Consider the following 14,143-nt stretch of genomic DNA (forward strand, 5'->3'; position numbering starts at 1 on the left):
ACCTGTGTGGAAAACAGCTGTACAGAACAGCTGTATTATAACACCTGCCTGCGGCATTCTGGTGTGCGGTTTGAAGACGCGGCTGCATGGCTCACCTGTGGAATGAACAACACTTGGATAAGGAATTTCTGTGTGGAGATGTATTGGCAATACCGGTATGAGACACACCTGCACTTAAGTACACCTGTATGGGACTCAGTTGTACGGAAACAGGCCCATTTGGGTGTAAATGTAACAGGAAAACACCTGTGTGGGTGGGGACGCTGTATAAAGCACTCCTGGGCGGATTTCTGCTGAGAAGCACACCCGTGAGGTGAAGGAAATAGTCTTGTATGAGGAACATCTGCATAGAATGGTGCTCAAATGAGAGAAAGACCTGAGAAGATCTGTATGAGGCACAGCCACATTGAAGCACGGGGGGGGGGGGGGGGGGGGGGCAGCAGGACAGAGGTTTATGTGTACCGAGGCCCATCTGTCAGGGATGTATCTGAAAAAACACCTGTTTGGGGTATCTCCATGGGAAAACATCTGTAACTTCCAGGATAAAGGGCACCTGCAAGGACCACCTTTAAATAAAAGCATCTAGAAGAGGCTTGTTTGTCTGAGACGCGCCTGTTTGAGCACACCTGTTTGGGCAGAAGCTGAGTGGAAACCAGTCCTTATGGCTGTATCTTTGGATCAAGAACGAGGTTAATAAGACGACCTCCTCTTGGGGACTCCAGGGTGAAGAGGGATGGTTAAGGGCAAGTTAATCCCTTTTAGGGTATAGAGTGATGGGTAAGCATCCCAGGTCTGGATAAGTTCTTGCTGTGCCCTTACTGGGCACGTGGACTGGGGAGAGCACCATAGGCTCCTGTTTCCTCATCCGGGAAGCGGGCAAGCCAGTCCCACCTACCTCCTGGGGCTTGGCGAGGAGGACCCGAGAGGTGAGTAAAAGGCCTGGCATGAGCAACGCACTGTGTCCGCGTTAGCTGTTATTCTCATTCGCTGTCTAGTGGCCTGGGCGCCCCTCCCCCTAATGATAAATAGAGAAACTGCGCCCGAAACCAGCGGGAGGGATATTCGGCAGCTGCGTGGGCACGAATAGCTGGGGCCCCGCCTGCTGTGCCCCGCCACCGCGTGCAGGTGCCCAGCCGCGCCTGGGACACTGAGACCCCCTCTCTGCCCGCACCCCACCCAAGGCTGGTCAGGAGAGAGCACTCAGCCCGGCGTCTGGGTGGGGCCGCGGCCCCGGAAGACTGCCAGGCGAGCCCGGGGAGGCGGAGCCCGAGGCTGCCCGGGGTGGGTGGGCAAGGCGGGCCCGGCGGGCAAGGCTCCCGCGGTTCTGGCGAATAGGAAATCGGCTTTGCAGCTGCGCCGCGCGTTGGTCTTCCGTTTCCCGGTCTGAGTGGGGCAGAGAGAGAAGGCGAGCGGGCGGATGCCGGGACGGGCTCTCCGGTGTCTGTGGCCGCGGGGGGGTGTGACGGGAGCGGCGAGCAGACGGAGGGCCACGCGGCGCTGGGCTGGTTCTTGAGCAAGTCTGGCGAAAACGAGACCTTGTTAGGAGAGGGAGGTCAGTGGAAAGAGATGTCGAAGCCCAATCCCTGATATCTCCCTACCTTGCCACCTTGGGCAGAAGGTAAACTGAGGCCCGCAGAGGCGGGACGCTGAACACAGAACGGAGATCACCGATCTAGCTAGCCCTTCTTCCCTCTCCCCAGAATGAACCCCCATGTTCCCTAGGCTGTGCCATCCCCGAGCATCCCCGACAACCCTCCCCACGCCCCCGGCTCCGCCCCAGCTCCTCCCCCAGAGGGTCGGGCAGGCGACGCCGGTTCTGACGCGGGCGGCGACGGCTAGCAGTCCCTGCCTCCGGCCCGTGCCCGAGCCAGGCCGGCAGCGCGGAGGCTGCGGTAGCGGTGGCCGCGGAGCTGGCCCTGTGGGGCCCCGGGGGGGAGGGGGTGCCGCGAAGCCCCGGCTGAGGCCGCCGCTGCCGGGCCTCCCTCCCCCCCGGAGGGCGCCATGCGGGGGGGCCCGGGCGAAGCAGAGCGGCGGCAGCGCTGGGGTCGCCTCTTCGAGGAGCTGGACCGTAACAAGGACGGCCGCGTGGACGTGCAGGAGTTGCGCCAGGGGCTGGCCCGGCTGGGCGGGGGCGACCCGGACCGCGGCGCCCAACAGGTACCCCTGCCAGGCGAGCCGCGCTGGCGCCCCGCGGGCGCTGGGTAACCCGAGACCCTGAATGGAGCGCCGGGAGCCGCCGGGAACTGCCTGTGGCTGGACTCCGGCACCTGTGCCCAACCTGGGCGGCTCTGTTCCCTTCCCTTTGCCCACCCGTGTCCGGGCCTAACAAGTTCACCCTAAACGGGGCTGGGGTCCCCACCCTCGTCCCCACCACCCTCGTCCCCCAGAGGCAGGGGATGTCTTCCCGAGAAGAGAGTCTGGTCTGCTTTCCTGCCCCGAACACACTCTAGGGTCAACTCTGCCCAGCCCAAGACATACCCTGCTCCCATCCCCCGGAGACACGCTCTCCCCTTCCCCCTCCTCTGGGCCACCACTGCCCTCCCCACCAGTTGCCCCAGCCTCTTTGTTTACATTCCTGCCCTTTCCCAGACCTGGCTCAGTGCCCCAGGCTGTCCCAGCCAGGGACCCAGTCCTGGCCGAGGCCACCTCCCCTGTGGATGCACCTATCAAAGCATGAACTTGCCCCCTAGGCCAATGCAGGTGTCCCAGCACCTGTAGCCCCAGATGCTACTGGGGTGGCTCGGTAGCATCCTGACACCTCCAGTCCAACCTTCCACTTTCCAGCGGGAAAGCACAGGCCCCATGGCCGCTCAGCTTGGACCTGTCTCCGCCCCACATTGCCCAGAGCTGTCTCTAAGGGGAGCTGCTGAAACTGCCTTAGGGCCAGGTTTTTGTAAGACGGCTGGGAGGACAGGCTTTCAGAGACCAGAGCCCAGTGCTACCTCCCACTTCCCAACTCCGTAACCTTGAATGAGTTACTTGACCTTGGAGAACCTCAGTTTGCTGTCCGGGAAAACTGGACAACCGCTATCCACCTCAGAGCCCTACTGTGGCCTTGGACAGCTTGCTGACGGAGGGAGGGGTGAATGCCCCTGTCCCTGCCCTCTAGGCACCAGGGGCCCTGGGTTCCTGGGACATGCGCTGGCTATGCCCGCTCCAGATGGGGAGCAGACTCTTAGAGATCCCTCTGTCCCTTCCCCCCTGCCAGGGCCTCTCCCCAGAGGGTGGTGCTGACCCAGATGGCGGGCTGGACCTTGAAGAGTTTACCCAATACCTGCAGGAGCGGGAACAGCGCCTGCTGCTTCTTTTCCACAGTCTGGATCGGAATCAGGATGGTAAGGCCCAGGGATGGGGCTGTGGGAGCCCGGGAGACGCCAATGGGCATAGAACTGGTGATGCCAGGAGGAGGGGTAAGGCCCGCTTCTCCCTGATGACTCACAGGCTATTTTGGGAACCCTCCTCACCCCCAGCTAGGTGGTTTGGGGCCCAGCCAGCCCATCAAACCTTCTCTTCCCGGAGTGCGACCCCTATTATTTACCCTTAGATTTTTTAAAGGGACAAAGATCCCGCCTATTGCTCCTGGATTCCCTATGGAACAGAGACCCTCCTCCCCATAGTATCTTCTAGGTCTCCAATATCACCTCTTGGTCCTCTATGGTGTAGGGAGCCCCGTAATTGCCCCTACATTCACATCTTTTTTTTTAAATATGTTTTATTGATTTTTTACAGAGAGGAAGAGAGAGGAATAGAGAGTTAGAAATATCTATGATAGAGAAACATCGATCAGCTGCCTCTTGCACAAACCCTACTGGGGATGTGCCCGCAACCAAGGTACATGCCCTTGACCGGAATCAAACCTGGGACCCCTCAGTCCGCAGGCCGACGCTCTATCCACTGAGCCAAACTGGTTTCGGCTACATTCACATCTTCATTTATTTGTGGATCAGAGGATCCCCCAACATTGCCCAGTCCCACTTCTCTGATCCCAGTGGGGCAGGGATTCTCCAACCCTGCCACAAACTTCACCCAGGTTTCTGGATCCCCTGGTCTTGCTAAACCACTCCCATTTCAAACTACCCTGCTCCTCGGTCCCAGGGCCCCCCTCCCCCACACATACACCCTTCCCCACCTTGGTTCCCAGGTCACATCGATGTCTCTGAGATCCAGCAGAGTTTCCGAGCTCTGGGCATTTCTATCTCTCTGGAGCAGGCACAGAAAATTCTACACAGGTGAGTAGTTGGGGTCCAAAATCCCAGGTAACTCTGGCCCCTGGGGTCCCTTGATTACCTCGAGCCTCTGGGCCCCAGACCAAGTACCAGGGTGGTCGGAGCTGAGAAGTTGAGCTTTGGAGTCAAGTCCATCTTGAGCCAGTTGCTTCACCTCTCTGAGCCTCAGTTTCCCCCACTGTAAAATGGCCAGCTCTCAGTGCAGTCGAGCTTGGCCTACCCCCAAATCCAACCAGAACCTCATTCCAACCCACCCCCCAGCATCAGGCACTGATTCTATCCCACCCCCCAGCATGGACCGTGATGGCACTATGACTATCGACTGGCAGGAATGGCGTGACCACTTCCTGTTGCATTCATTGGAGAACATGGAAGACGTGCTCTACTTCTGGAAGCATTCCACGGTGAGGTGGGGGTGGCTTTCCTCCTCCCCTGGGGGCCTAGCTCAGGTCTCCCCAGGGCACGGAGGAGCTGGGTCAGGATGCTCTAGAACAGTGATGGCGAACCTATGACACGCGTGTCAGCACTGACACGCGTAGCCATTTCTGATGACACCTGGCTGCTGAGGCGGCCGCATGCCGAGGATGAAACATTTGCTGCTCCTGAGGATGAAACATTTGCGAAATAATGTTTTTTCCTCAAAGTGACACACTACCGAGGTATGCTCAGTTTTTTGGCGAAGTTTGACACACCAAGCTCAAAAGGTTGCCCATCACTGCTCTAGAAGGAGGAGCCACTGGGAGCAGCCAAGGAAGGAGACTCTGCTTCTCTTTCCCTCCATTCAGAACTGGGGGGCTGTGGATCCATTTGGGGAGGTCTCTGCAATCTGATTGGAGCCCTTGAGACTTCCTGAGGGGCCTCTGGGAGGAGGCGGTGGGTATTGGGAGCGCAGGGAGGAAAGAGCTTACCAAATAGGGCACCTAGCCTCCTACCCTCAACCCACGCTGCTCCCCTTCTGGTTTTTAAATGCCTCAATTAAGGATTCTGCTGCTGAAAAGACAAGAAGCCACTGCCTCCGGAGGTTCCAATGGGATCCACGGGAATTGGGGAGGGGTGCTCTAGGTTGCCATTTCCTGGGGGTTGAGAGGGGGGATTCCTGAACAATGTTTCTGGTAGGAACTTAATGCATTTGGAAGGGATCCATTTGTGGGATATGGTGAGGTCTTCTTGGGAGGTCCAGAAATTCACGAGGGGATTCATGGAGGGGCTTGGTTGGGAAGTTTATAGGAGGACTCTAGAGGAGGGGTTATCTCTGTGGAAGAAATCGCTGTGGGATTTGGTGAGAGCTAGGGAGGGATCTGCTAGGCGCCTTATATGAGAGGTCCCCTGTAGGATCTTGTGTGGCCCTGGAAGAATCTTCTGGAATCCTTATGTGGGAGAACCTTGAGTGGGATCCTTCAGAGGGATCCGATTGGCTCTGGAGGGATCTTTATGTGGCAAATCTTTCAATGGGATTTGGTCAAAGTCCCCAAGGAGGGATATTTAGGATCTTACATGGGAAACGGACGACTGACTTGGATGTTTTGGTGGGATCTGGTAGGGTTCACCTGGGCTCTCCAAGATTTATTGGTGGACTGTTTGGGTGTCTGAGGATTCTTGGAGACACCCCTGTTTAGAGCTGTGTTACTTCTCTCCACCCCTGCATCCTCAGGTCCTGGACATTGGCGAGTGCCTGACTATCCCTGATGAGTTTTCAGAGCAGGAGAAGCTGACCGGCATGTGGTGGAAGCAGCTGGTGGCCGGTGCAGTGGCGGGCGCCGTGTCACGGACAGGCACAGCCCCTCTGGACCGCCTCAAGGTCTTCATGCAGGTAAGGGGCCCCGGAGAGATGCACCCTCTTCCTGAGACCTGGGCCCCTGGAAGGGACTGCAAAGTCACCTTGTCTCCCTGCATAGGTCCATTCCTCCAAGACCAACCAGCTGAACATCCTTGGGGGCCTACGGAACATGATCCAAGAGGGGGGCGTGCTCTCTCTATGGCGTGGCAACGGGATCAATGTGCTCAAGATTGCACCTGAGTCAGCTATCAAGTTCATGGCCTATGAGCAGGTGGGGGCAATTGTGGGGAGGCATGAGTTAGGATTCACAGGATTGGCTTGGGGGCAGGGGATGTCTGCAGGTCCCCAGGAGTGCACACCTGTTCCCCTGCATGATGCCCATGACAGGAGGACAGTAAAGGGGCGGTCCAAGTGCATGGAAAGCTCACCCCCTGAGGTCCTGCCCACCGCTGTGTCTCCCACCCTCAGTTCAAGCGGGCCATTCGGGGACAGCAGGAGACACTGCATGTGCAGGAGCGCTTTGTGGCTGGATCCTTGGCTGGTGCCACAGCCCAAACCATCATTTATCCCATGGAGGTGAGAAGGGGGGACCCTGACTGAGGCCCCATTGCTGGGTGGGGAGGCCTGCAATAATCATTTCTCTTCTTGGTGTGATAAACGTTGGGATTATAACTTTGCCTCTCCCTGACTCAGACTGTAGCTCACTACAGCAGTGCTGTTTCATGTCTAGTCTCTCTGGGAACTGCAATTTGAGATATGACATCTGGGGATGGTGGTGTTGGCTGTAACTGTTTAGACAGCCATTGTGGGAGAAGCCATTTTATGGATATACCTCTTCTAAGGATGTTGATTTCCAAAATGCTTGTTCCCAAGGGTATCATTTCTAGGTAAACCTGTTTTCAGAGAAATCATTTTAGGTTTTAGGTTGTGTAGTGCGTCAGGTAGGATTCTGAGTGATGGAAAACTCAAATCACATAAGTGAAGTCTAAAGGTGAGCGGTTCAGTGCTGGCATGTGGCTTCAAAGTGTTAGAGACCCAGGCTCCTTCCCACTATCTTGTTGTTCCACCACCTCCACATGTCGCATACACCTTGTGGACAAAAATGACTTCTTGCTCCAGTCATCACATCCACATTCCAACCAAGAAGGAAGAATAGACAAAGAAAAGAACATCTCCCTGCCTTTAAGGATGCTTTTCGAAAGTTACACATACCTCTTCTCCTTCTGCTTCTGTTTCATTGGCTACGGCTGAATCACATGGCCCTACGCCTAGGGAAACTGAGAAATGTAGTCTTTATTTCTAAAGGCTATGGACCATAATTTCCTGAAAATTACGGTTTCTTTTATTAAGGGAGAAGGCACCATGATATTGGAAGACTGTTAGCAGTGGCTGCCACATGTAACCATTTTTAAGTATAGAGATTAGAGATAGCAGAAGATTCTAGAGAAAGCGGGTTTTTAAATTCACTTATTCTCAGGGTTTCTCCTTCCAGGAGTAGCTATTTATAGTTATCTTCATTCCTGGATGTAGTGATTCCAGAGGCAACTTTCCAGGGATAACCGGGTTCTCCTCAGGTACTAAAGACACGGCTGACCCTTCGCCGGACGGGCCAGTACAAGGGGCTGTTGGACTGTGCATGGCGGATCATGGAGCGAGAAGGGCCCCGTGCCTTCTACCATGGCTACCTGCCCAACGTGCTGGGCATCATTCCCTACGCGGGCATCGACCTGGCCGTCTACGAGGTCTGTGGCAGCCTGCCTCTCTCTCCTTTCTTCTTCCCTCTGGGATCTGCCCACGGGCCACCCATTCCTGTGGGGCTGACTCAGTTGACCTCCAGAACCAGGGGAGACAATCCTGGGGTAGAGAAGCACCATGGACCTGGGGATCCTGGGGAACCCTTTCAGGCATGAGATATCCTCACTCTTTCACTTACCACTGCAGTTCGGCCTTCCGGGGTCTCAGGACACATGATAGTCGGGACCCATTCCAGCTCATAGAATTATGAGAGCAGGCGAAGATGAGCTTCAGAGGTGCCCGTTTTGCCCCAAAGCTTGTCTTAGACCCAGCCTATATCTCCAGGCCAATGTCTTTTTCAGAGCCTGCCATTTCAACATCTGTGTCACCATAAAATCCACGCCCTGTGACCAGCATCTTAGTACCTTTATCAGGAAAGGCAAGAACGGAGTTTATTTTTTTTTAATATATTTTTATTGATTTCAGAGAGGAAGGGGGAGGGAGAGAGAGATAGAAACATCAATGATGAGAGAGAATCATCAATCAGCTGCCTCCTGCACACACCCCCACTGGGAATGGAGCCTGCAACCTGGGCATATGCCCTGACCGGGAATTGAACCAGTAACCTCTTGGTTCCTGGATCAACGCTCAACTGCTGAGCCACATCCGGCTAGGCAAGAATAGGGAGTTTTGCTGTTTCTCTTCCACAAGCCTCATCCATTGCTTTTACCTTTTCCTGGTGGGATCACCAGGTTCTCCCTAGTTAGCACAGCCCCAGGTGTTCCCAGACATCCCACAAAGTCTTTGTATCCAGGGAAGGGTCAACTTCATGGGTACACAACCATGCACCCCGACTCAGAAGGGCTCCTCGCTTGGTTCAAAGCTTTGCTGTTGCCATCTTGACATTCCTAAAAATTATTGAACAGGAATCTTGCATATTTTTATTTTGTACTGGGCCCTGCAAATTATGGAGCTGGACCTGATCTAAGATCCTCTCTATCTGCCATCCGTACCTGTCCTCCCAGCACCCAGCATCTATGGAGTTAAATAAGACATGGCCAGTACTTACTCATATATTCATTCATGCATGCATTTGCTTAAGCAGCCATATTTGCTGGGCACTGGGCAGGCTGCTCTATCAAAGGAGAAAAACACAGCCCTTGCCCTCCTGGAAATCACTTCAACAAACTAGGAAGCCAGTCAACCCACAAACAAGTAATTTTAGATCCTGATGCACTCTCAGAAAATAATAAAGCTGGCTACTATGTAATCCAAAGTAGCAATGGACAAAAGGGCAGGTCTGGGAATGTCTAAGGAGAGGGAGAGAAACATCGATATGAGAGCAGAACATCAATTGGCTGCCTCCTGCATGCCCCCTACTGGGGATCAAGCCCACAGCCTGGGCCTGGGCCTGGGCCCTGACTGGGAATCAACTGGCAAACTTTCGGTGCACAGGACAACATCAACCAACTGAGTCACACTGGCCAGGGCTTCTCTGACTCTTACAAGGACCCTTGTGATGACATTGAACCAACCTGAATACTCTGGGATCATCTCCCATCTCAAGGTCCTTAACTTAATCCCATTGCAAAGTCCCTTTTGCCACGTAAGGTTCCATATTCACAGGATCCAGGGACTAGAGGGGCCATCATTCCATATACCATAAAAGGTAGAGGTGGAGACTGAGTGAGAGGGTGCAGATAAAATGATTGTGTTGCATTTAGGGGTACAAAGTGCTGAGCTAGCTGTCATGGGATATAGCGAGGTCTCTGAAGCCAAGGCCCTAAGTGTCACCCACCTTCAACCCACCCTATTCCCCTCTTCACCCCAGACCCTGAAGAACCGGTGGCTCCAGCAATATAGCCACGACTCGGCTGACCCGGGCATCCTCGTGCTCCTGGCCTGTGGCACTATCTCCAGCACTTGTGGCCAGATAGCCAGTTACCCCCTGGCCCTGATCCGGACCCGTATGCAGGCCCAAGGTGAGGCCTGGGTGGGAGGATGGGTGGAAAGGTCTCACAATTTGGGTCCCACCTCCACTTCCCCAGCTCTTCCTCCTGGGTAGGTAGAATCCCAGGCTGGAATACTCCTGGATTCGGATGGCCCAACCAATTCCCAACCTTTCTCTGGGCCTCAGTGTACCCACATTGGAATGGGAGCCCTTTGCCCGAACTAGGAGAGCGGATGCAGTGAGAGCTGGAAGAGCCCTAGCAATCTTAGTTGGGAGGTCACTTGGTAGACTTCAGCGTATTTGGGCTGGTAATTCGAGACCTAATTTGCAAGGCTGGGTTAATGAGGAAAGGTGAGGAACGGGTTAAGGAGGGGCAGGGCCAGGCTGGTTATCCTTTTGTGTTTCTCTGTATTTTTCTTTCACGGGCTCTTTCCTTGATTTCCCCTACTACCCCTGAATCTATTTTGAGAATTTCCCAGGAAATTTTAGCGTTTGTGTTCCATGATTTTCACTGGAGGATTGATTATCAGGGCATAAGACAGATGTAGTTCACAGGCTGGAGAGGAAGAAAGATGCCGAATAAGCCATTCCACAATCGAGTATGGATTTAGGGTTGAATAAAGGGGGAAAGGAGCCTGACTTAGACTGGGGCGCCCAGGAGGGCTTCCATGAAGAACTGGCGTTAGAATGGAGGTTGCAAGGATGAGTAAGAGTTCGCTGGGAGAAGCGGGTGCGAATCACTCCAGGAAGAGGACACTACTGTGCCCTCTCCCACTACACACACTCATACCTGCTCTGTTTTGAATAGTCCCCAAACTTGGGCCCTCCAGGTTGAAGTGAAAAGGTGAACAGTCCATTCCAAGGCCAGTAGAAGTCCTGACTCTTGAGTGGTAGGTCCTGCTGTTAGTCTCACCTTCCTTTATCCTGCTGTAACTGCCACCTGGCCCAGCCCTGAGGGGTGGGAGGGGGAAGGGAGAGGGGGACCTTTGACCTGACCTGGCCGCTACCCCTCCCAGCCTCCATCGAGGGCGCCCCCCAGCTCTCCATGATGGGTCTGCTCCGTCACATCCTGTCCCAGGAGGGCATACCAGGCCTCTACAGGGGCATCGCCCCCAACTTCATGAAGGTTATCCCAGCTGTGAGCATCTCCTATGTGGTCTACGAGAACATGAAGCAGGCTCTGGGGGTCACATCCAGGTGAGGGACCCAGAGCCGCCCTCACTAAGATTCCTCACCTCAATCATGATGACCCCTACACCTCAACCACTGGAGACTAATGGCCCAGCCAATGGATCCCACTCAAACCACAGGATCCCTATACTTCATCCTCTGGGTTCTGCATCCCACATCCCACCTACTGGATCCCATGTTTCCCTGTCTTCCTTCCCCTCCCCGCACCCCCCACCCCGCCACATACAATGGGTCCTAGACCTCCATGTCTTAACCACTGGATCCCCCACAACTCATCTAATGAATCCTGAAACCCTAACCACAGGAGCACATATCCCTATATCTAAGCACCCAGACCCCAGCTCCCTCAGACACCAGATCCAGTGTCCTCCTACAGCACTAGATCACAGATCCCCAGCCCCACTGGCAGATTCCAGACCTCCACGCTCCAATCCCTGGATTCCCAAGCTTGGCCACTGGATCCTGAATATTAAGAAACCTCAGCCACCAGCTCCTGGCCATGTAATGCCCAGATCCTGGGGCCCCCACTACTGGATCCTAGATCCCCTCATTCCAGCCAGTGGATTCCTGACTCCCTTTACCTTATTGGGTCCCAGATCCCTCTGCTTTGACTGCCAGATCCCTACATTTAAAGCACTACACCCTCAGCCCCTAGCCCACGGGATTCCAGATCCACAAGCCCTGAGACACCGGCTCCTGGCTCCTAAAACCACAATCACGAGAGCCCAGTGGCAGAGTGCCTGGGTCCTGGCAACTGCAGCTGTTGGCTCTCTAATCCCTTCACGCAGGCCCTGGATACTGAAACTCCACCCACAGGAAACAGACCCTGACACTCCCAGGCACTGGATCCCACCTCCTTAGCCCCTGGATTCTGACCTGAATCCTCCCAGACACTGGCTCAGATCCCACATCTAGATCCCAGTAGGCTAATCACAGCAAAATGGCCCCATATGTCCCCTAACCCAGACACGCATGAGAGCCCAGAGACCTTCCCCACCACAACACGGACCTGGGAGCCTGTAGGAACTTCATGTCCTGGCCTGCTGGCTCCAGAAAACACATGGGACTTGTTCAATGTCCTGATATGGCCAGATGCCCCTCTCACGCCTTGCACAGACACTGGATCCCCCCCACTTCCCCAGCATGGCCATACCTCTAGGCCCTATGGGGACCCTGCTCCCTCCAATGCTCCCCCCAACCCTCTGCAGCGTCTTCCACTCCACACCTTATGAGCCGATAACTCCCAGAGCCTGGGTGCTCTGGAGGGTCCCGCTGCTCTTTCTTGGGGGCTGGCAGTGAGGCAATCTGAGGTGGGGGACACATTAAAGGGACCTCCCCCCAGCCTCAGCACTACCAGCCTCTCCTCGGGCTTCAGAGGTGGAAGCCAAGAGCGGGTTTGTCTACACAGACCATCCTTCTGATCATGCAAAACGAATCAACCCCCCAGAACTCACTCCAGGTCTACTTTCCTATGGAGAACAGCAGACATTCCCTCCCTCCCCCACAACCCCCAACTAACCCAAGCCCCAACACCCCCATATACATTCTGCACTTTATGGTTGGATTCTTAATTGGGGGACCCCTTCCTCTACTCCTCCCAAGTCCTTGGAGAACCCCATTAAAGGACTACAGAAGAGGAACCACTGTTTGTGGTGGGTAAAGGACCTCCCCAGCACTTCCACCTCTCCCCACCTATGCCATGCCCCACATCCCTGCCTGTATGTGTTATTTCAAAGCAAAAGAACAAAAGGAATACATTTCTAAGCTCTTTTCATTGTGGTTTTTACCGCAAGGGGCGGGTGGAGGTGGGACACCCTCAAACTACCCACAGGAAAAGGACATGAACCATCTTCCATCACTCACAGCTGGAGGAGACCAAGAAATGACTCCGTTGAGCCTCAGCTTCCACATCTGTAAAGTGGGGCAAGGAGAAGTCCATATGCAGGAGCCCTTCTAATCATTTTCATGTTCCTAATTACACAAGTGTATGCGTTTCCTGGGGCCGTCATAACAAGTTACCACAAATGGGGCTTAAAACAACACATTTTAGATTGATATATTTGTATTGTGGTAAAATACACATAGCATAAAATTTACCACTTCCATCATTTTTTTAAAGTATAGACTGCTTCATGAATCTGTGTGTCATCCTTGTGCATGGGGCCATGCTAATCTCTGTATCATTCCAGTTTTAGTGCCTGTGCTGCTAAAGCGAGCACACCATTTTAATCATGTTTAAGTGTACAGTTCAGTGGTATTAAATGCATCCACACTGTTGTGCAACCATCCCCACCATCCATCTCCAGAACTTTCTTATCTTCCCAAATGGACACTCTGTCCCCATTACACACTCACTCCCCTCCCCACAGCCCCTGGCTCCCACCATCTACTTTCTGTCTCTGAATCTGACTCTAGGGACCTCCTGTGAGTGGAATCACACAGTATGTGTCCTTTTTCTCCGGGTTATTTCACTGAGCATGATGTCCTCTGAATTTATCTATGTTGCACTATGTGTCAGAATTTACTTCCTTTTGAAGGCTGAGTAATATTCCATTGTCTGGATGCTCCATTCATCCATCAGTAGACACTTGGATTTTTCCCACCTTTTGGCTATCATGAATAAAAACAACAGAAATTTATGGAGGGGGGTCAATGGGGGATGGGGAAAGGGGGACATCTGTAATACTTTCAACAATAAAGAAATTTTTAAAAACACAAAAACAGAAATTTATTCTCTCACAGTTCTGGAGGGTAGACGTCCGAAATCAAGGTGTTGGCATGCTTATACTCCCTCTGAAGACTCCAGGGGAGACCCTTCTTTGCCTCTTCCAGCTTCTGCTGGCTGCCAGCAATCCTTGGTGTTCCTTGGCTTGTAGACCCAGCATTCCACTTTCTCCCTGTCTTTCCATGTCCCAACTCTCCTGTGTGGACAGTGATAGTCACCCTCCAAGATGTTCCCCAATGATTTCTGCCTCTAGTATTCGCATTCTTGTGTAATCCCCTCTCTCACTGTACCAAGGTGAGTTTGTTTGGGCCAGAGAATACAGCAGAATTGACGGTACAGTATATCACGTCCAGGATTAGATCATAAGTGAACTGCAGCTACTATCTTGTTCGCATTTTAAGCTGCTGTGGTGTGTTTGTGTTGGGGGGGAAGAGGGTAATTATGTAGCAGTAGCTCATTGATACATACGCACATCCACAGATATGATTTTCCACATACTCAAGTAAGGGATCAAACCTTGCTAACTTCTGTATTTTTAC

The 14,143-nt window shown here is 53.7% G+C and overlaps 1 protein-coding gene across 1 annotated transcript; it reads left to right on the forward strand.

Moving 5' to 3' along the window:
• Window positions 1-457: 457 nt before the first annotated feature.
• Window positions 458-11,533, forward strand: SLC25A23 (solute carrier family 25 member 23). Its single transcript, XM_079771809.1, has 10 exons — window positions 458-2,157; window positions 3,209-3,335; window positions 4,142-4,229; window positions 4,519-4,630; window positions 5,878-6,036; window positions 6,122-6,274; window positions 6,472-6,579; window positions 7,578-7,745; window positions 9,569-9,719; window positions 10,705-11,533. Exons 1-10 carry the CDS (start codon window positions 2,002-2,004, stop codon window positions 10,887-10,889), a joined length of 1,407 nt encoding a protein of 468 aa, XP_079627935.1. The 5' UTR covers window positions 458-2,001; the 3' UTR covers window positions 10,890-11,533.
• Window positions 11,534-14,143: the final 2,610 nt, after the last annotated feature.

This window comes from Cnephaeus nilssonii, assembly GCF_951640355.1.
Source record: "Cnephaeus nilssonii genome assembly, chromosome: 5".
In the NCBI taxonomy this organism is placed as follows: domain Eukaryota; kingdom Metazoa; phylum Chordata; class Mammalia; order Chiroptera; family Vespertilionidae; genus Cnephaeus; species Cnephaeus nilssonii.